The 24,305-nt window shown below is 46.0% G+C and overlaps 1 protein-coding gene across 1 annotated transcript in view; it reads right to left on the bottom strand.

Moving 5' to 3' along the window:
• Positions 1 to 4,554: 4,554 nt before the first annotated feature.
• Positions 4,555 to 24,305, bottom strand: part of AP3S2 (adaptor related protein complex 3 subunit sigma 2) — a 41,971-nt gene continuing 22,220 nt past the window's right edge. Inside the window, exons 5-6 of the mRNA XM_043489475.1 lie at positions 7,783 to 7,890; positions 4,555 to 6,193 (exon numbers count right to left, since the gene is read on the bottom strand). Of these exons, the coding sequence (XP_043345410.1) occupies positions 6,065 to 6,193; positions 7,783 to 7,890 (237 nt within the window). The 3' untranslated portion in view covers positions 4,555 to 6,064. The remainder of the gene's footprint in view (positions 6,194 to 7,782; positions 7,891 to 24,305) is intronic.

The following is a 24,305-nucleotide window of genomic DNA, read 5'->3' as shown; positions in this document are numbered from 1 at the left end:
GGCCTCTCCATGGCCCTGATTCTGGGGGGCGTGAGTTCCAGGCTGTGTTCCCCGCGCTTCTGGTCCCACCAATCACACATTCGTTCTCTGGTGCCTTCAAACCCCTCAGTGTAAGGGAAGCTTCACTTTCCAGATTCCACTGCTTCCCTACCCCTACTTTATCCAGTGGTGGCCCCTAGGTGTACGCTTCCCTGGTGGCACAGACGGTCAAGAGTCTGTCTGCAGTGCAGGAGACCTGGGTCCAATCCCTGGGTTGGGAAGATCCCTTGGTGAAGAGAAAGGCAACCCACTCCTGTATTCTTGCCCTGAGAATCCCATGGACAGAGGAGCCTGGCGGGCTGCAGTCCATGGGGTGCATTGTGAGGGCGGGGGTGGGGGGGGCGGAGACAGGCCAGCAGGTCCTGTCCCCAGCAGCCATCTGCGGCCCCACTTTTGAGGCCTTCTGCCAGGACTTGAGCACCATGGACTTTGGTCTCTGCATCCCACCACCACCAAACCTCTCCTAGATAACTGCATCTACTTCAGTTTCCATTGCCTGTGCAAAAGCCCCAGTGGTGACAGCAGCCTGTATTTACGGACTCTTCCGTGGTCTTCATCAATCCTCAGTTAACCCTCAAACACTGGCACCCCTTTATAGATGCAGATGCTGACCTTCCAAAGAAGGCTCTGTACATCACAGAGCTGGACTGTGACCCACACTCTCACACGACCACCTTGTGGTCTAGACCCACCTCACCACTAGGCTAACCACCCCTTCCAAGTTCCCTCATTCGCTTCCTCCCTTAGGGAACCTGGTGGAGGCAACAGCAGGACCAAGAGAGGCCATCTCTTCTCAGCCTCCACTCCTTGGCCTTTCACAGGGGGCCTTCCCACTGAGAGTCCTCCCTTGACTTGAAGCAGCTCCTATCTCGACTCTCCTCTCCCTTCCTCTAGGCACAGGCTGAGCCCTCAACCCTCTCCTCTCCTCCCCTGGCCACATGACTTGCCCCCAAGGCTTCAACCACCCTCTCTCTGGGATGGATGTTAATGTCCTCTCTTGCCCTCTCCTCAGTCCTCAACTGGCTGGCAAACATCTGCCTCAGATACTGTCAGGGAAGTCCAGTTTCACACACCCACTTCCAGACTCTGGTCTTCCTCCCTCCCAAACCTCCTCCCCGCCTCGGGTAATGGTCACCTGGGCTCCACTGTCATCAGCTGTCCCTTTCTCCTCTCCCTCTCGCTCCACAGGCATCACCTGGCCCCTCTCTACCAGCGGTTCCCAATGTCATTACCCAAAAAGCTGAGTGAGCATGGGGCCCCCAGAAGCAGAAGCTACAAATGACTGCTAGAATGATTTACCATTGGTCTCAACTGCTCACTCATTCCATAGTTATTTACTGATACATACCACGCACACTGTTCATAGCAGCTGGGACACAGAACTCAGCAGGAGACAAGGGCCCACCTTTGAGGGGCGTACATTCTAGTAGGGGAGGTGACAATGAACTAACACACAGGACATCAGAGTCCCACGGAAAACGGGGTGGTCTGGGGGGCCCTGCCTCCCTACAGAGGATGGCTGGTTGGAGGGCTGGGGTCAACCACCAAGGTCAAAGGGAACAGAATTCAGGAACATACACTCTGTTTTGGTAATAAAACTCCAGGGGCTTTTGTTTCCTAATCTTTTAAATTGGAAACACTTGTCGCTACCAGCGATTGGGGTGGGAGGTGCTCTGTGGTTTGGGGGAACTGAGTGGGAATTTGGCTCAACAGTGCTCCCCAGGCAGCATCAACTTAACTGCGAGGTCAGCCGTTCGTTAGCCTGTGGCACCAGGCTCACAGTGACCACAGTGAGATGGACACCCTTCTGGTGGCAGGGCAGGAGACTTGGGAAGCGGAAGACCAGAATGTTTGCTAGGAGCCAACATCCTCCTCCCAAGGTCTTGCCCATCCCTCAGAGGCTCGCTCCTGATCTTATCTGAGGTCACCAATCACTGCTGCATCCTATCTGGAAACCCACAGATCACACTAAGGACATTCCCTACGAAATACTGGTCCACAAGACAGGATTTAGCCAGCAGCCTAGTTTCAGCCTAACTCTCTGCTTTCTTCTCTCCCTGGGCTGGCTCCATGGAGGTAGAGGTGGTGGGGACGAAAGGCTGGCTCTGTAAGTGGCAGAGGCCTGAGTAACAAGGACTTGATTAGATTCAAGATATCCTAACAATCCTCAATGTGACAAGCACAGGGCCATGACCAGGCCTAGCAGAACAAGGGATCATTAGGTACAGTGCGTGGACTCAATGCTTGGTGGTAGTGTTCAGTTGCTGAGTCATGTCTGACTCTTTGTGACTGCATGGTCTGCAGCACACCAGGCTTCCCTGTCCTTCATCTCCTGGAGTTTGCTCAAATTCATGTCCATTGAGTTGGTGATGTCATCTATCTCACTGTGTCCTCCCCCAGATTCATATGCTGACATTCAGTTCCCTGTGTGAATGTATCTGGAGATGGGGCCTTTGAGAGGTGATTAGGTTTGGGTGACATCACAAGGGGGCGCCCCGACGGTGGGCATGGTGCCCTTATACAGGGATGGAGCCCAGGGCTCTCTCTTCAGCAGGTGAGGACAGAGCAAGGATATGGCCCTCTGTGAAACGAGAAGTTGGCCTACACTGGGCAGCAAATCTGCCGGCACCCTGCCCGTGACCAGCCTGTGGAACTGTGAGACAGCGTTCCTTAAGCTACCTGGTCTATGGTATTTTTGAGATAGCAGCTTGAAGACAGGCTGTTTGGAGCATGGACAGCAGGGCACAGTTGTCCTGCTGGGGTTGGGAGATGAGTTACTGTCTGTTAAATATTCCACGTAACACAAAGTCACTGACTCCAGTCTCCACAAATTCAGGCTGCCAGTCAGATGTAACCTGAGCACTAGACACTCAGTAGAGACAGCTGCAGGGGGCAGAGCCTCTTTTCTCTCCATCTCTGGGGGCCTAGAACTGGGCCTGGCACTCACCAGGCACTTAGAAATTGAATGATTGAAGAATATGAGTTTTGTTAGTGGCGGTGAGCACTGAAAACCCAGTGTTCTGTACCACTTTAGAAAATCCTCAGTGTGAGCCATGCAGGGCCAAGGACCCTCAAATTCAAACCTAGCCCCTCTTTTCACAACCGACGTCTCTCAGCAGCAATATGTGTCCCTCTCCGAAAAAAGGCCAATGAGGATTTCCTTATTATTAAAGTTTATGGCTTTGTTGATACCAGGCCAGAAAGGTTGATTTACAGGCAACCTCAAGTAGTTAATGAACAATTACTGTGGCTCATCCAAAGGGATCAAGTGTTCCAAACCACAGATCAAGATCAAGTTCTACGTCATTTTTTAGAGGCAGTGCAAGGGATGAGGCTGGAATTTCCACTGCTGGAGTCTCCAGGCCAGTCAATGGTTTGGGGGAAATCACTGGTTTCTGGCAGGCAAGACATTCAAAGAGTATCCCAGGAAATCCAGGACATGTGGCTGTGCCATAGCAATGCAATGGGCCATAAAGCAAACAAGAAAAACAACTTCGTGAGTATACACATAGCTGATTCACTTTACTGTACATCTGAAACTAACACAACACTGTAAATCAACTATACTCCAATAAAAATTTTAAAAAGGAGGAGACTTGGTTCTAGCTTTGTGACCCTCAACATGACACCCTGGGCTTCGGTTTCCTCATTAGTTCACTGCAGGCATGGGGAGGACCTTCCAGTTCTTACACACTTTCATACTCTCACTGGCTACTTTAGAAAACCGAAGCTGTTTTTAATCACAGCTTCTGAGAAGCTATCTAAAAATTTTGAGGTTTCCTTATCCATAAGAAAGAAAATAAAATTGGGAGAAGCCATCTTGAGCAGCGGAAAAAAAAAAGAACCGTGGATTTAGGCAGTCAGTCTCAACTCTTTAGCCCTGTGTGACCTAAAGCAAGTTACTTGACCTCTCTGAGTCTTATTTTCTTGACCTGCAGAATGGGAGATAATAATGTCTGTTGTAAGGACTGTGGAAGGATCTTGCTCATGCCATCTTACAGAAAGTATAAAATAAATACTACTTTCCTTCTTTGTTCCTATTTCACTTTAAGCAAATTATGAAAGAGGAATGTGAATAGGTTGAAATGTCTGTTAAAAAATTTTTTTTAACTTTTTAAAAGAAATTGATGCTTTTGAACTATGGTGTTGGAGAAGACTATGAGAGTCCCTTGGACTGCAAGGAGATCCAACCAGTCCATCCTTAAAGGAGATCAGTCCTGGGTGTTCACTGGAAGGACTGATGCTGAAGCTGAAACTCCAATACTTTGGCCACCTCATGCGAAGAGTTGACTCATTGGAAAAGACCCTGATGCTGGGAGGGATTGGGGGCAGGAGGAGAAGGGGATGACAGAGGATGAGATGGCTGGGTGGCATCACCGACTCGATGGGCATGAGTTTGAGTAGACTCCGGGAGTTGGTGATGGACAGGCAGGCCTGGCATGCTGCGATTCATGAGGTCGCAGAGAGTCGGACACGATTGAGCGACTGAACTGAACTGAAAAGAACATCAGAGGCTTTGACCTTGGATAGATATATTTACCTACATTTCTCTCTTCCCACATAAGAGCATCTACCTTCTGAGCAACAATGCCCATCTCTGAGGTTATCGGAGAGGTTCCGAAAGACTGAAGTTAAGAGGCTACAGGGAATAAAGGACACCCACCACAGGAAGCACTGTTCAAAGCAGGAGAAGACGTGACCCAACACATGGTCTTGTTGGGCACATCTCAGACAGGCTCTGCGACATCAGGAGGCCTGAGGAAACAGTCTGGGCCACCAGCCAGCAGGCACGAGAAGTCCCCAGGCTGGGAGACTTAACAGCGTGGTACAGCGAGCTCCCTAACCTCAGGCAGCTCAACAAGGCACCTGAGCCCTGGCCCAGAGGCAGTGCAGGGGTAAGAGGCACTGCTCCCAGGAGCAGCTCCAGCTCTAAGATAACCACAGGAACAAAGACCTCACCACATGGAAAACATGTACAGGTTTCCACAGCGAGCTCAGGGAGGGACCCTGTGAACGTGGGGAAAAGATGCTGCGCTGTCGCAGGTCTCAGCCAGCACGCTGCCTGAGTACCCAGGTCCAGAACAGGGGGCCCCAGCTCAGGCTCTCACGCTCCACAAGCTGGTGTAGACTGCAGTGGGTTTCCCGTACAGAGAATACCCATCATTCAGAACACAGCAACTGACCCATCTGCTCCTCGGGAGGAGAATGTATTTTAAACCTGGAACAGTCACAATTCTGAGATGTTTCACGTGCTGTCAGCTTTGCCTTCCACAGACATGGGGCCCCAGCCCTTTGACAGGGACTGCTCTGGCTATGGGGAGTACCCTCCCTATGGGCAGAAATGTGCAGGCAGGCAAGCAACAGGCTTACAATTTGGACTGTGTCCTGTACACACACACAGCTGGGCAAGCAGAGCTGGGACTGTGGCTGTGGGGAACGTAGGTGGGGGTAACAAGACTGGACTGTGCCAAAGGATTCTGGATGTGCCAACCCTAGGAGAGCCAGCAGGCCACTCTGGATCCCCTTAAACTCCTGTCCTTGTTTGCCACGCACCACGTTCCCAGATCTAGAGGGTCAATGTGTTCCCAGCTATGGCACCTCGCCATCACAGTCAATGCTGCAGGATCTCAGGGAGCCTTCAACTCAAGGTTGAAGCCTCGAGTCAGCACACATCCTCGTGGTGGGGTTCTGGGATCGGGGTGGGGAGGGGGCTCTCACTACAGTCCCCAAGCCCCTGGAGTGGCTGTACACGGGAGGGAAAGGGGGCATGTGACTTGGGCACCTGACCCCCACTGAGGAAGCCAGGGCCCCTCACACATGCAGTGGCCGTGTGTCCGAGAGGTGGGCAAGGCCGCACGTGTGAGAAGGGAGCACAGGCTGGCAGTGGACACAGGACTCTTTCCTGTTCCAGGACAGCAGGGGCCAGGGCCCGAGGCTGGACTCCTTGAGGGCGCAGAGCGGGTTGTGCTGCAGGGCTGGCTCGGCTCTGCCTGCTCCAAGGACTCAGTTCAGCTGTCCTCCATTCTCAGACAAACTGGGACAGGTTGGGGACCTTGATGTTGAGATCGCCAATGTTGATGTTCCGGGGCATCTCTGGCAGGTTGATGTTCTTCACAGCGGACACCGCTCGGGCAGGTGCGGCTGAAAGGCCACCCTGCAGAGATATGAAGATGGCTGTGTGATAAACTCTGTCATCTGCTTAATGTTTTCACAACAACAACAAAAAAAACAAGCGAAAGAGAGAGGGAAAATGTCCAAACTGAGTACATGTAACACAAGCTTTGATTTTTCCGTCCTTATGCCTCAAAGGTGGGCAACACCACTCTTCAGGTCAGTGGGTTCCGCAGTAAAGGGGCCCACACTCTGCACCCCGGAAGATGTGCTGTGTCTCGTGCAGATTCCTGGCCCCAGCGCCCACAGTGCCTGGCACACAGGGGCTGCTCAACAGATGCCCGCCAAAATAACCAGCATGGTTTAACCAAGTTGTCTTCAGTATCAGGGTCACTTTTCAGGTCACAAAACAAAAATACAACACTTTCCTCAAGAGACTGAAGACTCTTAACAGACGAGTGCAGTCACAAGGACATTCTTAACGGAAAAAGGAATGTCACAGCTTAGGACAACTGCTTGCCAACTAATAATGTGAGATGGAGAAGAGCTGGCTTTGGAAATGTCATGTGGCCACAAGATGGGGGGAAGGGCGCAGAGGAGGTGGAGCACACACAGACACGGAAGGGCTGGAAACGGCGCGGGGGGGAAAGGTGCCTGCGGTGAGCCCCAGCCCTCCAGCTCGGCCCAGGCATGCAGAGGAGGGGAGAAGTTGACGAGGACGTTCTCAAAACCGCTTCCTCCTTCTCGACCACTTTCAGGATCCTGACTCCAATCCCACCCTTGCCCAGCAAGTCTCCGTTTCCTCTAGTTTCCAAACCCCTGGCCTCTGACTCACTCACTATTCCTGGAAGCTTCCCAGCCTGCATTTCTAAGAGAACTCTAGTTGCCACAATAGCTGCGGTTTGGAAAAGCTTCTTCAGCAGGACTTCCAGTCCTCACAGAAAGAATCCCCAGTTTCGCAAGATGACACACAAAGTGGTGAAGCTCTTTAAGACACTCAGATAACTACAGAGGTAATCTGCTGTGCTTGCTCTCCTGTTTGTGAAGGTGTGTGCCGGTAACCTCTGCTCCCTGCTAAGGCTGATGAAGGTGATGGAGAGACCTCAGGGGAACAGGATAGAATGTACTGGGAGCATCTGTATCAGACTCAGCACTATGAGGGGGTGGACTGGGAGGAAGCTATTTTCAAACTCAGCCCAAACTCTACTGTAGCTTTTTATCAGGCTAACTGGAAACTGGCCACTCTGAGGTTTGACAGATACCATGAGAAGTGGCTGCTGGGGGACAGACTCTCAGACACACAAGCTAGGAAACCACACTGGAATCTGAGAGGGTGATTCTGGGTCCCCCAGGGAACATGTGGTTATGAAAGGAAGAATTACAACCCACATATTCCCTCAAGCCAGAAGCTGTCTGCCTTCCTGTGCCACCTGGCTTTCCATTCACACTTTTAGCCTCATTCTCACCTGTTTAACCTTTGAACCAATGAGCGTCAATGGACTCAGGGAAAAAGAGGATGGAGCAGAAAACACTCCTAAGGTTCCACAATAACCCAACTCCACACAGCAGCCATTCCCCCCTCTTCCCAGGTCTTCTCTACCCAGTCAGGGAAAAATTCCAGCAGTGTCTCACCTCGGACTTCTCCAGCCTGTTCTGGGCTTCAATCTGAGCCACGATCTCATTCATGTTTGTTTCCAGGACCATCCCACCCATTACCACCTCCTGAAGGATGTAGTGTACCTGCAGGGGAAACAGAAGTGAGAAGGGTCAGAGCCCCTTGTAGTCGTGAGGCTGTGGCCCCAGAGGAAAACCTGTGGGCTCTCCTGCAGCAGCAGAGAGGCCAGACACGACACTGGCACCTGATGCGCAATGAACGCCTCAGCCCCGTGGATCACCCACCTCTCAGGTGAGGCCACGGGGGACTCCCCCTATTTCAGCGTGTCAAGACACAGACCTCCCCCAGGACCAGTGGCAGGAGGGCCTGGCTACACTCAAGGCAGGGTGGTGCTGTATGAAGTCAGACTGTGTGTAAATTTCAGCTCTGCTATTTGTGAGCTGAGTGACCTTGGGCAGATGATCCTTTCAGTGCTTCAGATTCCTTCCAGGACTGTGGTGAGGGCCGAATGAGATAACCTGTATAAAGCACCTGACTGGTGCCTGGCACACACTGGGCTCTAAATAAATAATGATGGCTTTCATTACAAGTGTGATCATCATAAATACCGACTGGTATTCAACTAGCCCAGCTATGACAGAACAATTCCTGTCTACACATATTTCCATGTGAAATACATTATCCTCCAGGCTTCATAAGCTAGGTCATAACAGGCCCATCCTCTGGCACCCTCCTCATATGTTCTAGTTAAGCGAGGAAACCAGGTTCAGCACGAACACCTCTCTGGTCACGGGGCTCCCATGTGGGCCTTCCACCCGGCTCACAGTTCTCAGACTGCAGTGATGGCCAAGTACTGTGCTGACTTCAGCAACTCTACACTACGCATGCAGGAAAGCGTTCATGGAGCCCCAGGTGGGTCAGGTCACAAGTGCCTACTGGGGTATGTAAGGGTTGGTATGTCACATTTCACATCAAGTCATGTCAACATGGCCTTCAAGGCACTTTGGTCAACTTGGAAAGAGACCACCTTGTATGGTCAACCAAGTGCCAAATCAGTGGGACAGTCCTACAGCAAGTCCAAGAGGGGAGACAGTGGTGGTCAGAGAGGCCAGAGCTAGCTTCACTGAGACAGTGAGGGACCTGAAGTTGGGTCTGACACCAGAGAAGCAGGGAGGAAGATTTCAGCTGGTGTACGGTCTGAGGCGCACCTGGGTCTGGCTAGAATGTCAGGTTTACACGAGAGAGAGGCTGAGAAGAAAGCTGAGGAGGTAGTCTGGGTCTAAGGCAAGGTCTCTCAACCTGCCCTTTGGGGCCGGAGAGTTCCCTGTGGTGGGGGAGCTGCTCCGTGCACTGTGGCAGGTCTAGCAGCACTCCTGGTCTCTGTCCACTAGATTCCAGAGCACCCCTTCAGCTGAGAAAACAAAAATGTCTCCAGGTATGGTCAAATGTCTGCAGGAGCAAGAACTGTCTTCAGTTGAGACCACACTGGTCTAGACTAGACTAGACTACGGAGGATCTGAGGCCAATATACTCCACAGTGTGGAGAGTCTCGCTATGGAGAGTCAAGAAAAAAGACGTTCTGTGTGTCTGTGTACTTCTGACCTATGAAGTCTACTGGCCCATCAGTTCTCCACGTTTTGTTCACAGTAAGTGGGGAAATACACTAACAGCTGCAACTAGAGTACTTCTGACCTCAAGGGAGTATACTAAAGCATACATTCAAATACAAATATGTTTCCCTACACTAATTAAGCCCTTAACCCATTTTTCTGTCTACACTCACATGAGGTGTTCTTATATTTTACACAATATGAATTATTTCATTATCTCTATGCAAAGGAGATTTAATAGTGAAACTCTCATATATAGATAGTTTATAAAACGTTAAACAAGACTGGTTTTAAAATTAGTCTCTGGGGAACTACACTGTTTATACTTCCCCATCAAGAAATAGGCTTCAGAAAACAGTATGATGTTTCCTTAAAAAATTAAACATAGAATTACCTTATTACTTCTGGGATTATCCTCAAAAGATTCAAAGAGAGATTTGTACACCTATCTTCACAGCAGCATTACTCACAATAGTCAAAAGTAGAAAGCAACCCAACCAATGACTGAGCAGATAAATAAAATGTGGCATATACATGGCAATGGAATATTATTCAGCATTACAAGAAAATCTTGCAACATGCTACAACATAGATGAGTCTTGAGGACATCATGCTAAGTGAAATAAGCCAGACATAAAAGGACAAATTCAGTATGATTCCATTTATATAAGGTGGTTAAAATCACAGAGGCAGAAAGTAGAATGGTGACTGCCAGGAGCTGTGTGGAGGAGGGAATGGGGATGTTCTTCAGTGGGTACGCAGTTTCAGGTTTGCAAGACAAAGAGCTCTAGAGATGGGTTGCACAAAAATGTGAACTCATTTAACACTACTGAACAGTACATTTAAAAATGAAGATAGTTAGCTTTATGTTATGAGAATGTTACCACAATTAACAAATAGGGGTCTCTATACCAGTACTCCTAGTATTTATTCTTTTTAATGAATCCATTTTTCATGGGGGGAGTGGTACTTGTTGAGCATCTACTATGTGCTGAACACTTTATATGTAACTTACTTCAACTTTATAACATCCACCTGAGGTAAACTGGTATGTGGAAACTAATACATGCAAAAGTCAGTAAACTGTCCCAACCTCACATATTTAGCAGCTGAACTGACCACTGAATCTAGGTCTGACTCCAGAGCTCATGTTTCCACCATACCTCCTCAAAATCCCAAAGTGAGTCTTTTACCCTCTTCATCTAAACAGAGAAGAGCATTCTACATGGAGTTGTTTCATGACTTGCCTTTGGTGTGTCAAAGATAAAGCAGGAATTCTTCCATGTTTTCTTAGGCCTAGAACAATGCCCAGTGTGGAGTAGGCGTGTTGAATGAATAACAGGCTTTTCATAAATCTGAACAGAATCCTCCTTGGGCTTTAGCGCTTAGAAGACGGATGACAGTGTGGTGGAGAGGCTTTACGAGGAAGGTGTAGTAAAAGGCCTAACAGAGGATACAGGGGACCAGCGGTTGGTTAATAGAAAATATTAGTCTGATTTGAACACTGCATTGTAAAGTCATAATTTTTAAATGTTATTCAAAAAGGTATTCAAGTGCAAGAAGGAGAAATAAACAAAAGTGCAAACTCCATTTTCAACAAACTGAAGATAACCATAATCTCAGGCTCCCAATTAAAAGGCAGAGACATCACTTTGCCCATGAAGCTCTGTTTAGTCAAAGCTATGGTTTTTCCAGTAGTCATGTATGGATGTGAGAGTTGGACCATAAAGAAGGCTGAGTGCTAAAGAATTGATGCTTTTGAATTGTGGTGCTGGGAAAGACTCTAGAGAGTCCCTTGGACAGCAAGGAGATCCAACCAGTCAATCCTAAAGGAAATCAACCCTGAATGTTCATTGGAAGGACTGATGTTAAAGCTCCAATACTTTGACCACCTGATGTGAAGAGCTGACTCACTGGAAAAGACCCTGATGCTGGGAAAGATTGAAGGCAGGAGGAGAAGGGGACTGCAGAGGATGAGATGGTCGGATGGCATCACCAGCTCAATGGACATGAGTCTGAGCCAACTCTGAGAGATAGTGAAGGACAGGGAAGCCTGGCGTGCTGTAGTCCATGGGATTGCAAAGAGTTGGACATGACTGAATGACTGACTAACAGGCCCCCAAATGGGTATAAAAGCTGTCAAAAACAGGGAGCCCAAGCAAGGGCTCCTTTCCTTTTGAAAAGAAAGGATGCTATAGAGAGGACATGGGAGCTGGAGAGCTCAGGAAGACCTGGAAAAACAAGCTTCTTGTAGGTGAAGGACACACCCTCTGTGACCCAATAGTTTCCTGATTTTTGGAAGATAGCCACTTCCTTGGACCTGAAGTTGGGGCTAAATGAGAAGTCATCCAAATGAGCTCTATTTTGCCTCACAGAGCTGGTCTCTGTGGAGCAGAGAGGGCAGCCTTTGCATGGTAGAAAAATCTCATGGCTGGGTAAAAATAAACGTAAAGAAACTCACCTGGAACATGAAATCATGAGAACAACCACAGTCAGCCTGGAACATAGACATGGTACTTCCCCTAAACAGCATCCTGCAAATAGCTGGTCCCTGAAAAACCCACCTATTTAAAGATGAGTTATAAAAATGAAATCTGCATGGGATCTATATAAAGATATAACCAGAAAAAAATTAGGAAAGAAACAGGAAAACCAAAGGGCAGACTAAGACTACACACCAGAAAAATGCTGTCATACAGCAGATAAAATGCAACAAAATATTTTACAGAATTGAAAAAAGGAAACTATGAAGCAAAAGCTCAAAGCCGAAGTGTAAGAGCTTATATGGGAGAAACAGGGAGACAAGAAGAGAAGACATAAATGAAAGGGAAAAAAAACACAGAGAAATGAAGAAGAATCTGGAAGGAAGAAAAGGGAGAAGAGACTGCTAAAAACACAGGAAGGAACAAAAAGGAGAGAAATTTTTAAAAAGCAAATAAAATGAAACAGACGCAAAGAAGAGTTAACAGCAATAGGGAGAAAATGAGTTACAGAAGACAGCAAAGGAGATAAAACATATGTAAAAGAAAACTGTAACATGGAACAGAAGAGGTATGTAAAGACTCAGCTCATAAAAATGATGTAAAAATGTAATTCAAGATGTTCCCAAAAACGCACATTGCATCCCAGGGAAAAACTGACCCAGAACAGTCAGTGCCAAGGCCTTGAAGGTAAGGTTTCTCAATTTCCACAAGCAGGTGAAATGATCAAATCATTTAAAAGAGGGACAGAAGCTTGAAAATTCCCACAGTAAAATTCAATGTTGACAGAAAAAGGAGGAGTATTTACAAAAATTCCCAAGGAAAAAAAAGGTAACTCAAGAATTTTACACCTAGGTGACCATCAATTAAGAGTAACAGAATAGAAATTCCTCTGCTTTGAAGAAAACACTTCTGCCAACCAAGAGGTGACTGGAAAAACCATGGCAGAAAGACTGGCAGTGAGCACTGAATTTCCTTACTGGTAGGACTAAGACAAATGGGGTTAAGAGTGACAAGAGAATGTCAATGCTATATGCTTTGACAATGCAGAAAAACAGCTAGCAGAATTAGGAAGATGGGGGGAAAGAGGGAGGCAGCAGTTAGTAACACTGATTTCTCTACCCCCAATGAAGAGCATTTAATACCAGCAACTCATGTAATAAAGATAGTTATTTTGACTATGACTGTGACTTTTCAAAGTCCAAGTTTCTACTACAATCATCTACTACAGACACTACTCTGAGAGCCACCAAACTTTTGGTGTAGAGCCCACAGGATCTTTTCTGCTAGTTAGACATCAATGGGGGCTTCTTCCCTGCTGGCTCAGCAGTAAAGAAGCCATCTACCAAGGCAGTGAACATGGATTCAATCTCTGGGTTGGGAAGCTCCCGCTGGAGAAGGAAACGGCAACCCACTCCAGTATTCTTGCCTGGGAAATCCCATGGACAGAGGAGCCTGGTGGGCCACAACCCACGGGGGTTGCAAAGAGTCTGACACGACTTGGCAACTAAACAACGTCTATGCAATTTCTCTTGTATAAAATTCACTCATAATGTGTCACCTACAATTTCCAGTTTCTCTAAAGGAGAGGGAGGACTCAGATTCCTGCGAAACAGGAAGTATGGAATTTTTCTAGACTTTAGAAGTCCTCCTGCTCTCGTCTCCTTTAGTTATCCTGCCCAAACCAAATTCAACTTCATTTCCTCTTTTAAGTAACTTGTCTTTCCAAAGCAAGATAAGTTTTATAGAACAAATCTCTTTTCTCACGTATGGTTTATCTGTATATTATTAATTATGATAACTGACTTAACCACAATACCAATATAACTGGCATCAACCGGTCTGGAGCTATCACAACTGACCTTTGGTAACCACAGTGACTCATGATGAATGAACCGAGGATGAGCCACAGGGGATTAGCTCACCAGCTGCCCAGGTTAACCTGACAAGTTGGTGAAGACCTTCTTTCACTGAATCTGCAGCAAACCATGGAAGGTGGGTGAGCTTTCTTTGAGTGGAGATAGAGGAGCCTTGAGAAAGTTGGAGGTTGCCAAGCATGAGTGTGGGGAGAAGGCAGTGGAGAATCAGCACCAAACTCATGTACCTAAAAAACTAGGTATAACAGATCACAAAGAATGGTTCTGATAAATGACAAGAGCTGACTGATGGACTAAACTTGAGGATACCAGCAGCAACGTAGGTAAATGTAAGTAAAACCTCAGAGAACACTGAGAGTTAAAGGATCAAACCAACAAAGGGAGGTGGAGGAAGAATTCCAAAACCTGAATCATGGAGGGGGCACAAACACAGAAGAAAGCAGAGGTGAAGGTCTTCAAGAGTTTCCTCAAAATGGTCAAAAAGTAGGAATGACTAAAAGTCAAGAGGTGTATAGTTCTGAAAAGCAATCTAACATGCTATCAAGACTATTTCCCTCCCCCGACCCCACATGTGGGCATCTGTCTCCCATTCTTCTTTTCCAGGAAGCTGTCACATCACCCTCCCTCCAGAGGAGGTACCTGCTTCTGTAAGTGGCCCCGCCGGGCATCCAGTGTGGCCCCCTCTATTCTCTTCTGTCAGCATAAGCTAACTGTTTGAGGCCTTCCCCGTCTCACTCCCCAGAGGCAAGATGAAGGTCCTGACCAGAATGGAGACCTGTAAGTTTGTACCCTGGGCTCCCTCAGAAGTTTTCCGGTGACCCAGTTTACTGATAGAGAAAATAAGAAGAGTAAATCTGGTGCGTGCTGAGCATTCACTAGTGCTTAGGTACAGCTCTGGGACTCCTGGAAGGCGTGATTCTTCTGTTCCGAAGGATCTGAATCAGAGGTTCTGTGCCAACAAAGGCTTGGTAAGCAGTTGCACTGTGAAAATGCACAGAAAGGGGAAAACAGCCCTGGGAGGTACCAAAGGAGAGTTAAATGACTGTCTAACCTGCTGGGACTTCCTGATGGAAAGAAAGCACTTCTCTAATTGGAACAAGGGCTTATGGTGCTGCCGACTCTGCTGAGAACTGCTAATCCTAACCCTCACTACCTTCCACTATTCTTCATGCTGATCTTCTTAAGCAGTTCTGTAAAAATCAGAGATTGCAAAAGGAGCCTTCCAAGATTTGATGTGATGGAACACCCAAGACTTGGATGAAGTAAATTCAAGAAAGATAACGACCTCTCCAGGCTGAGGAGACCTCTTCTCAGTGATACTGCTGAGTCCAGTATGCATTTCGCCCAAGGCACTCAGCTCAGCGCACTGTCATCTTTTTCACTTGTCTGTTCTTCTCCTTGAAGGGAGTCCTCCAGTTCAGTTCAGTTGCTCAGCTGTGTCCATTCTTTGCGACCCCATGGACTGCAGCACGCCAGGCCTCCCTGTCCATCACCAACTCCCAGAGTTTACTCAAACTCATGTCCATCGAGTCGGTGATGCCATCCAACCATCTCATCCTCTGCAGTCCCCTTCTCCTCCTGCCTTCAATCTTTTCCAGCATCAGGGTCTTTTCCAATGAGTCAGTGCTTCACATCAGGGCGCCGAAGTATTGGAGCTTCAGCATCAGTCTTTCCAATGAATATTCTGGGTTGATTTCCTTTAAAACTGACTGGTTTGATCTCCTTGCAGGGCAAGGGACTCTCAAGAGTCTTCTCCAACACCACAGTTCAGAAGCATCAATTCTTCAGTGCTCAGCTTTATTTATGGTCCAACTCTCACAACCATACATGACTACTGAAAAAAACCATAGCTGTGACTAGACGGACCTTTGTTGGCAAAGTAATGTCTCTGCTTTTTAATGTGCTGTCTAGGTTAGTCGTAGCTTTTCTTCCAAGGAGCAAGTGTCTTTTAATTTCATGGCTGCAGTCACCATCTGCAGTGATCCTGGAGCCCAAGAAAATAAAGTCTGTCACTGTTTCTTCTTTCCATTGTTTCTCCATCTATTTGCCATTAAGTGATGGGACTGGACACCATGATCTTAGTTTTCTGAATGTTGAGCTTTAAGTCAGTTTTTTCACTCTCCTCTTTTCATCAAGAGGTTCTTTACTTCCTCTTCGCTTTCTGCCATAAGTGTCACAGATATGTCATCTGCATATCTGAGGTTATTGATATTTCTCCCAGTAATCTTGATTCCAGCCTGTGTTTCATCCAGTCTGGTATTTCACATGATGTACTCTGCATGTATGTTAAATAAGAAAGGTGACAATATGTAGCCTTGACGTACTCCTTTCCCAATTTGGAATCAGTCTGTTGTTCTGTGTCCAGTTCTAACTGTTGCTTCTTGACCTGCATACAGGTTTCTCAAGAGGCAGGTCAGGTGGTCTGGTATTCCCATCTGTAAGAATTTTCCACACTTTGTTGAGATCCACACAGTCAAAGGCTTTAGCAAAATCAATGAAGCAGAAGTAGATGTTTTCCTGGAACTCTTTTGCTTTTTCGATGATCCAACAGATGTTGGCAATTTGATTTCTGGTTCCTCTGCCTTTTCTAAAGTCAGCTTGAACATCTGGAAGTTCACGGTAAAGCTAGTAAAGCATTACTTTACTACCATATGAGATGAGCACAATTGTGTGGTAGTTTCAGCAGTCTTTGGCTTTGCCTTCCTTAGGGATTGGAATGAAAACTGACCTTTTCCAGTCCTGTGGCCACTACTGAGTTTTTCAAATTTGCTGGCATGTTGAGTGCAGCACTTTCACAGCATCATCTTTCAGGGTTTGAAATAGCTCAACTGGAATTCCATCACCCCCACTAGCTTTGTTCGTAGTGATGCTTCCTAAGGCCCACTTGACTTCACATTCCAAGATGTCTGGCTCCAGGTGAGTGATCACACCACCGTGATTATCTGGGTCGCGAAGATCTTTTTTGTACAGTTCTTCTGTGTATTCTTGCCACCTCTTCTTAATATCTTCTGCTTCTGTTAGGTCCATACCATTTCTGTCCTTTATATTGAGCCCATCTTTGCATGAAATGTTCCCTCAGTATCTCTAATTTTCTTGAAGAGATCTCTACTCTTTCCCATTCTATTGCTTTCCTCTATTTCTTTGCACTGATCACTAAGGAAAGCTTTCTTGTCTCTCCTTGCTATTCTTTGGAACTCTGTATTCAGATGGATTTTTTCCTTTGCCTTTCACTTCTCTTCTTTTCTCAACTATTTGTAAGGCCTCCTCAGACAGCCATTTTGCCTTTTTGCGTTTCTTTTCTTGGGGATGGTTTTGATCAACGCTTCCTGTACAGTTTTACGAACCTCTGTCCATAGTTCTCCAGGCACTGTCTATTGGATCTAATCCCTTGAATCTATTTGTCGTTTCCACTGTATAATCATAAGGGATTTGATTTAGATCATACCTGAATGGTCTAGTGGTTTTCCCTACTTCCTTCAATTTAAGTCTGAATTTTGCAATAAAGAGTTCATGATCTTGAGGGCAGAGTCTATGTCACATTCATCTCTGGGTCCGCACTGCCAAGCGCTGTGGTAGTTACAGCAGTACTTCACAAATCTGGCTGAATGGATGAAAGAGGCTTATATGGTTCACAAGTCCTGATTTTGAGGAGACACAGGCCTTTTGAGTTGGTCTGGCTTCCTACTCTGGCAATGAGAAGCACCCCCTACTGCCTGGACATAGGAGTTAACCTCTACAAGTAAAAGTGGGTTAAAATGAGCTTGCTTGTTTCATGCCAGGATTGATGCAATCTAAGAGGGAAAATAAAAGTGTCACTTCAAGGACAGATGTGCTCCTTGGGGACACAGCTCTGGAACTCCAGGGAATGGAGGCAAGTAACTTTCAACAACCCTATCCAAGAACAGAGGATTCTAGGATATTCAAAAGTTCATCCTTGGTTATGTTTCTCACTTAAGTCAAAAACATTCTGAATCCAATCCCAGGTGAACAGAAGCAACCAATGTCTATGGCCATTAGCATAACTGATGCCATTGTGGGCCCACACAGTTCCTACTGTCCTTCTGCTGACCCTTCCCAAGAGTGTACTATGTGGTAATCACTTCTCTGTTGTTGGGGATTTGTATGTAATAGATAGTGTTTAATAATCATTAGAACCAGGTAGCCTCTATGTTCCGTTAGTCCCCAAACAATGATGAAGACCTTTGCTCACTTATACTTAGCACCCATGAGACTAGTAACCCATTCATAAGTCTTGATTTAGGAACGCATGACCGTTTTCAAGGGTACACCCCCTCCTGTACAAGGTAAGCTATGAGACTGTCTCAGTGCCCTGTCAGCTGTATGGACTGCAGCTACAAAAGCTTCCGGAACACTGTCTGCCCAACCCCACCCTGTGAGTAAGTTACCCTATAATAATAAACTGATCTGCTGATTATACAGAGCCACCTGCCTTGTCTTTCGGTCTCAAGATACCTTCTCAGCTCAGTGGACACTTTTCCTTCCCACGGTCCTCCAGGAATCACTATAAGCAAAGTGATCTGGAGCCTGGTAACAAACATTACTCTTTTTCCTCCAGTAAAAATATTGTCTCCAGGGATTGTGGGCCATATTCCAAACGTTTAAGTATTAAACTTAACGATGTATTTTTCTACAGATATAATAAACAAGGCTTTCATGTCAGAAGGACACAAAGGCTGACTCAGGACACAGTACCACAGAGCAGTCAGGCAGTGACAACGAAGCACCACGAGGAACACTGTTCCTACAGAAAAACGCAGTTCTACATGGGAATGGCAGGAACTCTTCCGGAGGAACTCCACAGGCAGAAGGGGGAGGCAAGATCTTCCAGGACACTAGTGGCACATTAACACATACCACGCTACAAGTTCACTCATATCCACAGAAACCTCTCAACTAGGTTAATTCTCTTCAGGTATTTCACACTGGAGGACAGAAGCCTGCTGTGCACAAAAGACAAGGGTTCACATCCCCACTGGCTATCCATACTCCCATATCTTTTTAAAAACAATGATCACCACAGAGAAGACAGTAAGACACTAATCAAACAAGAGGGCATGGTTACAGAGCCTGCGCTGGAACAGGAGGATGCCAACACTGCAACACTCAGGCTCTGAAAGAGACCTGTTAACCACTAACAACACAGCTAGTCTGCTATACAAACGCTAAGTGCTGATAACTTTACCACCCCAAGTCACAAAGCCTGCTTGATTTCACCAATTCCTAGGAAACGCCTCCAGAGAGTAAGGAAGGAAGAGATTCTAGGTAAGATGGAGTGTGCATGCATCATCTCCTTGCCTGTGTTAGCGGGTGTAGTGGCTCTTAACAGGTCAATGGGTAGGAGGACCCTCACTGATAGGGGAAGGGAAAATCGTCTGAGAGTCATTTTGCCCAGAGCCAGTCTCTAGTTCCCGTATTATCCATTTTAAAAATAAATGAAAAAGGGGAAGAGGGCATAAAAACACCTTCCAGAAATGTGGCATCCTCTGCTAAAGTAAAGAAAACAGGCAAACAAAGCAACCTGTTTAATAAAGTTCTGTTTTTCTCTTTTCCTTGCTCTTAGTGTCTCCTGAACCCCTTATGAACTTCCTTGGTCTCTGGACTGGACTTTTCCCACAGTTTTCTTCAGATGCCTTGTCATGAAATTCCATAAGACTCAATACTTAGCCCCTGACTTCCTGTCTTTCATTCTCTTTTACTCACATGATCACACATACTTTCAATGGAAAAAACCAAGAAAATAGTGGAGTCTCATCTTATGTAAGGTTTAAATTCTAAGTAAGTAAGATGGAAACCATACATGGCCAAAAGTCCTTAAAATCACCTAAGGTCCAACCCAGATAGTGTTTCCTCCTGATTACTTTTTCTTTTCTTTTTTTCCAGTTAAGTACTAGATGAAGTAGTTGGTTCCTTAAAGGACTACACAGATTGAAAATCTGCACTGTATCTTTAAGCATTAAAATCACTCCAAAGACCATAAGATGCTCATGGGAGGCACATGACAGGCACATGAGGGCAGAGGCAAAGATTCAAATCTTCCATCTCACTCACTCCAGACACAGACAAAGGGAGGAGAACTGTGGGCAGAATTATTGTGTATTTACTATTTTTATTCTCTTTCTTTTTGCCAAGTGGTTTAGAGATGAATTTGTATAAACTAAATATTTGTGAGTCCACTGTATACACACACATAAGATAATGTATTAGATTCAAGTAATCACTGGTTTTCACCAAAAGAATGTGATCTGTAACAATGTCTATTTTTAAATATGCTTAACATCACAGATTGTTAAGAGCCAGAAGGAAGAAACGAAGATAAGATTTGGACCCTGTCCTCAAAGGGCTTATAGTCAAGTAGGGGAGATAAAGCATGTATAGAAATAACTATAATAAAAGGAAAGACTGTGATCAGTACTATGACCCAAGTATAAAATGCTATGGAAGTCTGGATGAGGGTGGGCCTTTACTGGTAAATGAAAGAGAAGCTATCCAGGCAGGGGGAATAGAAAGCTACCCAGTAACTCATTAACTATCTGTGTGCTCTGCTAGCGATTCTTCTTCTTTAAAAAAGGATTACTCACCTTCTGCTTTTTCCCTTGGCCATGCTGTGCAGCATGTGCAATCCTAGTTCCCAGAACAGGGATGGCACCCACGGCCCTGTGGTGGAAGCATGCAGCCTAAGGCATCGGACCGCCAGGGAAGTCCCTCACGTGCAGGCTTATGTTTTGTGCCCTGACGTGTATATCGTTGACTAGCAAATTATACTCATTGCATGTTATTCCTTCCTTAAAAAAAAACTTCCTATTATGAGTCAGAGTTCTCTCTAAAGTAATTTTTAAAAATGTTCTAGCAGGACCTTTTCTTTATTGTCTACTGTTTCATCCTCCCCCATTTCCTGCCTGTTTGTAACATTGGTCTCAAATGCTCTAAGTACAACACTGGGTAAAAAAAATGGTCCAGGACTGTTCTCCACAATTTTATCCTCTCTCTGGCTGATTATCTGCTAACAAAACATGAGCTTAGGGACTTCCTGGTCCAGTGGGTAAGACTCCACGTGTGCAACGCACAGGGCCCAGATTTGATCCCTGGTTGGGGAACTACATCCCACATGCTCCAACTAAGCTGCAGTGAAACCAAATAAAAATAATAAAAAACAAAGCAAAACATGAGCTTAATATATTTCTTACCACGTTGAGGATGCTAAATCAGGAGAGGACACTATAGGTAGCATAGCTGTGAGACTACAGGCTCTGAAACCACAGTCCCGGGTCTGAATTCTGCCTCTGCCACTTACTTACTGCCACTTTAGAGCTGAATTCATCTCAGCTCTAAAACTCAGTTTCTTCAACTGTAAAATGTGGAGAACTAGAATTCTTATTTGACATACCAACTCTAAAGATAAAATAAAATGATGCAGGAAATAAGTGAGACTCTCTATTTAAGATACTTAGCTATTATGTGCCTCACACTTAAGTAAAGACTTGATGGAAACTGGTACTGATGATAATTTAAGTCATCTTTTCCAGTCTCCTTTCCAACGCAGGAATTTATTCTTTGGGTCTGAGACAGAACGGAGCCTTCACTGTGGTGAAGAGTTCACTGCTGTTCCTAAACTGTCCCGTCTGCTGTGAACAGCGATACCTGCTAGAAAGTTCTTAACTACACTGAGATACAATGTGCGTGGAACCATTTCCATCCCCTGACCCTACCTGTGCCCTCTGGAGTTGCAAAGAGTAAGTCCCTGCCTTCTCCCCTGGAGTACTAGCACTCTCTCTAATCTGAACAAATGGCAGGCAGTCAGGAAAAGGAAGCACAATTTATTTGACCATCAAGAAAAAGTTCCAAATGCCATGCCTGGGTCCACAAACCTGTCTCTGAGGAGATGATCCCCATCCCCACAGTTCCTGTTCCTTCTAAAGCACTGCTCCTGGAATGGCCCTGGACCTTGCCCATCTTCTCTAGCCCTTTACATGCTGAGTCAAAAATTTACAAAGCTGTAACATCCCTAAAGGCAAGTTACATAAACAGTCAGTGTTGCTGGAACACGGAGTTCAGGGAGGAAATGGCAGGAGGTGAGGCTGGAGAGGCAGGCTGAAGAAGGTCTTGGAGATCTTTGTAGATGATGTTGAAGGGCCTCAGCTCAATCGTTGTGGCAGTGGTCCCCACCTCTTCCTACATTCACAAAAGTTCACCTGTAGAACACACTCCTCTCTAGCACCCAGTGTCATTCAGTATTTATAAGGGTTCTGAGGAAGGTGCAAGAAGGAATGAGGCACATACTTCTTCCCGTTAAGAGTCACTGCTGTGGGGATAGACAGCCACTGAATAATTCAAACAAGGGAGGCAGTCAGTCAAAAACACACTTGTAATACGTCATGAGGCAGGTGTGTAAAGGACGGATTTAAGGGGGTAATTCTGAAAGCAGAGAGAACATTAGGAAAAATGTAAAAATAAAGACAGAAGTCATCATTTATTAAGCTAAGCAACTACTCACCAACTTCAATCCTCAAAATAACCATGAATGGTGAATATTAATGTATTTAATCAAAGCAAAGAGTCTTTGATTATAAATCATACCATTATTTTATGTATCACTAAAAAGGGTAAGGTTGAAACGCTATTAAACTATGAAATGCCATTGCCTGTAAGACAAATCTGGATTTGATGTGCTAAACCTGTAAATATTACCCAAAAAAGGGAGTCTAAGAGTCAAGTAAAGATGGTGTCACCCCTGTTTTACAACCAAAAAACCTGAGGTACAAGGAGGTTTCAAGAGGGTTGCCTAAGTCACACAGAGTCCGTCAGAGCCAGAACCCATGAAGCCATTTCAAGCAGAATCCCACTCAAGGAAAACAGGGCTTCTCCTGAGTCCACCACACGTTACCTCCCAAGGGAGCAAAGGCAAAGTTAAGTGATACATTGATGTATGCCCTGAAACCAGTGGGCACACACAGGTCATAACCTTGAAAGTGGAGGTCTAATTAGAATCCAGTTTTTAAAAACAAGCCTTTAGCTGTGTGAATCAGACATTATATCTGAAAAGTGCTTTGAAAATTAAAAACCACACCAAATTTGGACAATCAATCAACCGTAATAATCAACCCATCAATTATATTTGAGTGCCCTGTCCTGTTCAGATGACCAACAAAGAATCACATACTGACATTATTCCAAGACTTTAAAACCTACTGGAAAGAATTAGGAATACAAACTTTAAAGCAAGAGTAAGAAGAGAAATAGGTTGGAGACCTACAATAGTGGAGTTCAAAGACTTCATCAAATGTGAAACTTGAGTTGGGTTCTGAAATCTCAAAAGCTTGTTGGAGGGGGAAGATGAGGGTATTTCAGGGTGGCGACAAGGCAAGGGTAAAGGCAGAAAGGTGGGAGTGAATCACAGTACACACGGAAAGCAGGAAAATGTGTCCGATGGGCCTGAGGGGGTCTATGTTCTAAAGCAGAGGGAGCCCAAGGGGTGAAAGAATCAACAAGCCAGAGATCCTCTGAGGCCAGAGGGAAGAATGTAGACTGAAGGGAAAATGGAGAAACTGTTTCTATGAAAGATTAGACTGAGTGAAAACAGTTGGGAGAAAGACTGGCTTAGCTGCTGTAGTTACCTAGAGCTGATCTGTTAGTTATCTGGCAAGGAAAAGAAAAGGCAAAGGAAAGGCAGAGGTGGGCCTGAAGCAAACACTGAAGGAAGAACCAGTATCATTTTGTCACCACTTGGAAACAGAAAGCAAAGCAGGCATCCCTGAGATTTCATACCTTGAAGAAAGACAGTATTGATACACTGGCGGAATGAAAGTTAAGAAGGGAAGACAGTGGCTTAGTGGGTAAGTGGGTGGAGGGGGGCAGGAAAGGAGGTGAGGCGGAGAGGAGAAAGTGAGTGGACTTGTGGGTGAACACAAAGCTGGAAGTGGTGCCAGCTCAAAAAGATGGAAAGGTGCTGAACACCCATGGAAACACAGGCCTTTAGCCTGGGTCAGAATGAGAGGTGGATCTGTTCTCTATCTGCATCAAAGCAGACGCGTGCCCAAGGGCGAAGGTATGAGGAGAAAGCCAGCAGGGTGCCAGGGACAGACCTGTGCAGAACGTGCCCATTTCTCTCACTCTGTAAGTAGGATAAGAAGCAGCAGTTTTAAAGCCCAAGGAGTCGGGCACAGTCAGCAAGGAACTGTCCACTCCTTTCCTGAGGTTTCTCTAATCAACATGAACATGATTCTTCTAGGGTAAATTCAGATATATGGATCCCGAAAATCCAAAAGGATGTACTTGTGTAGCAACTGGGCAAAAAACAGCAAGTGCTCGGCTCCAGGCTATGAGAGGGTGACCTCCCTTCAGGGCTGTCTGGAGTTAAACCTCAGGCAGACGGGCCTGGGCTTCCCTCTGCCCCTAAGCTACTTAAAATGTCTCGTGGTACAGACTTGGCTAACTTCAGAAACAGAGAGAGCAACTTATTCTCTACAGAATGTGGACTTTAATTTTTGAGGTCATACGCAGATAAGGCCACAAAGATTTATCAAGGACCAAGATGTAGTGTACTGTTTTCCCCAAT

The sequence above is a fragment of the Cervus canadensis genome, chromosome 17 (assembly GCF_019320065.1).
Source record: "Cervus canadensis isolate Bull #8, Minnesota chromosome 17, ASM1932006v1, whole genome shotgun sequence".
Taxonomy (NCBI): Eukaryota; Metazoa; Chordata; class Mammalia; order Artiodactyla; family Cervidae; genus Cervus; species Cervus canadensis.
The sequence above is the reverse complement of the archived record's forward strand: the minus strand, read 5'-3'. Positions and strand labels throughout refer to the sequence as shown.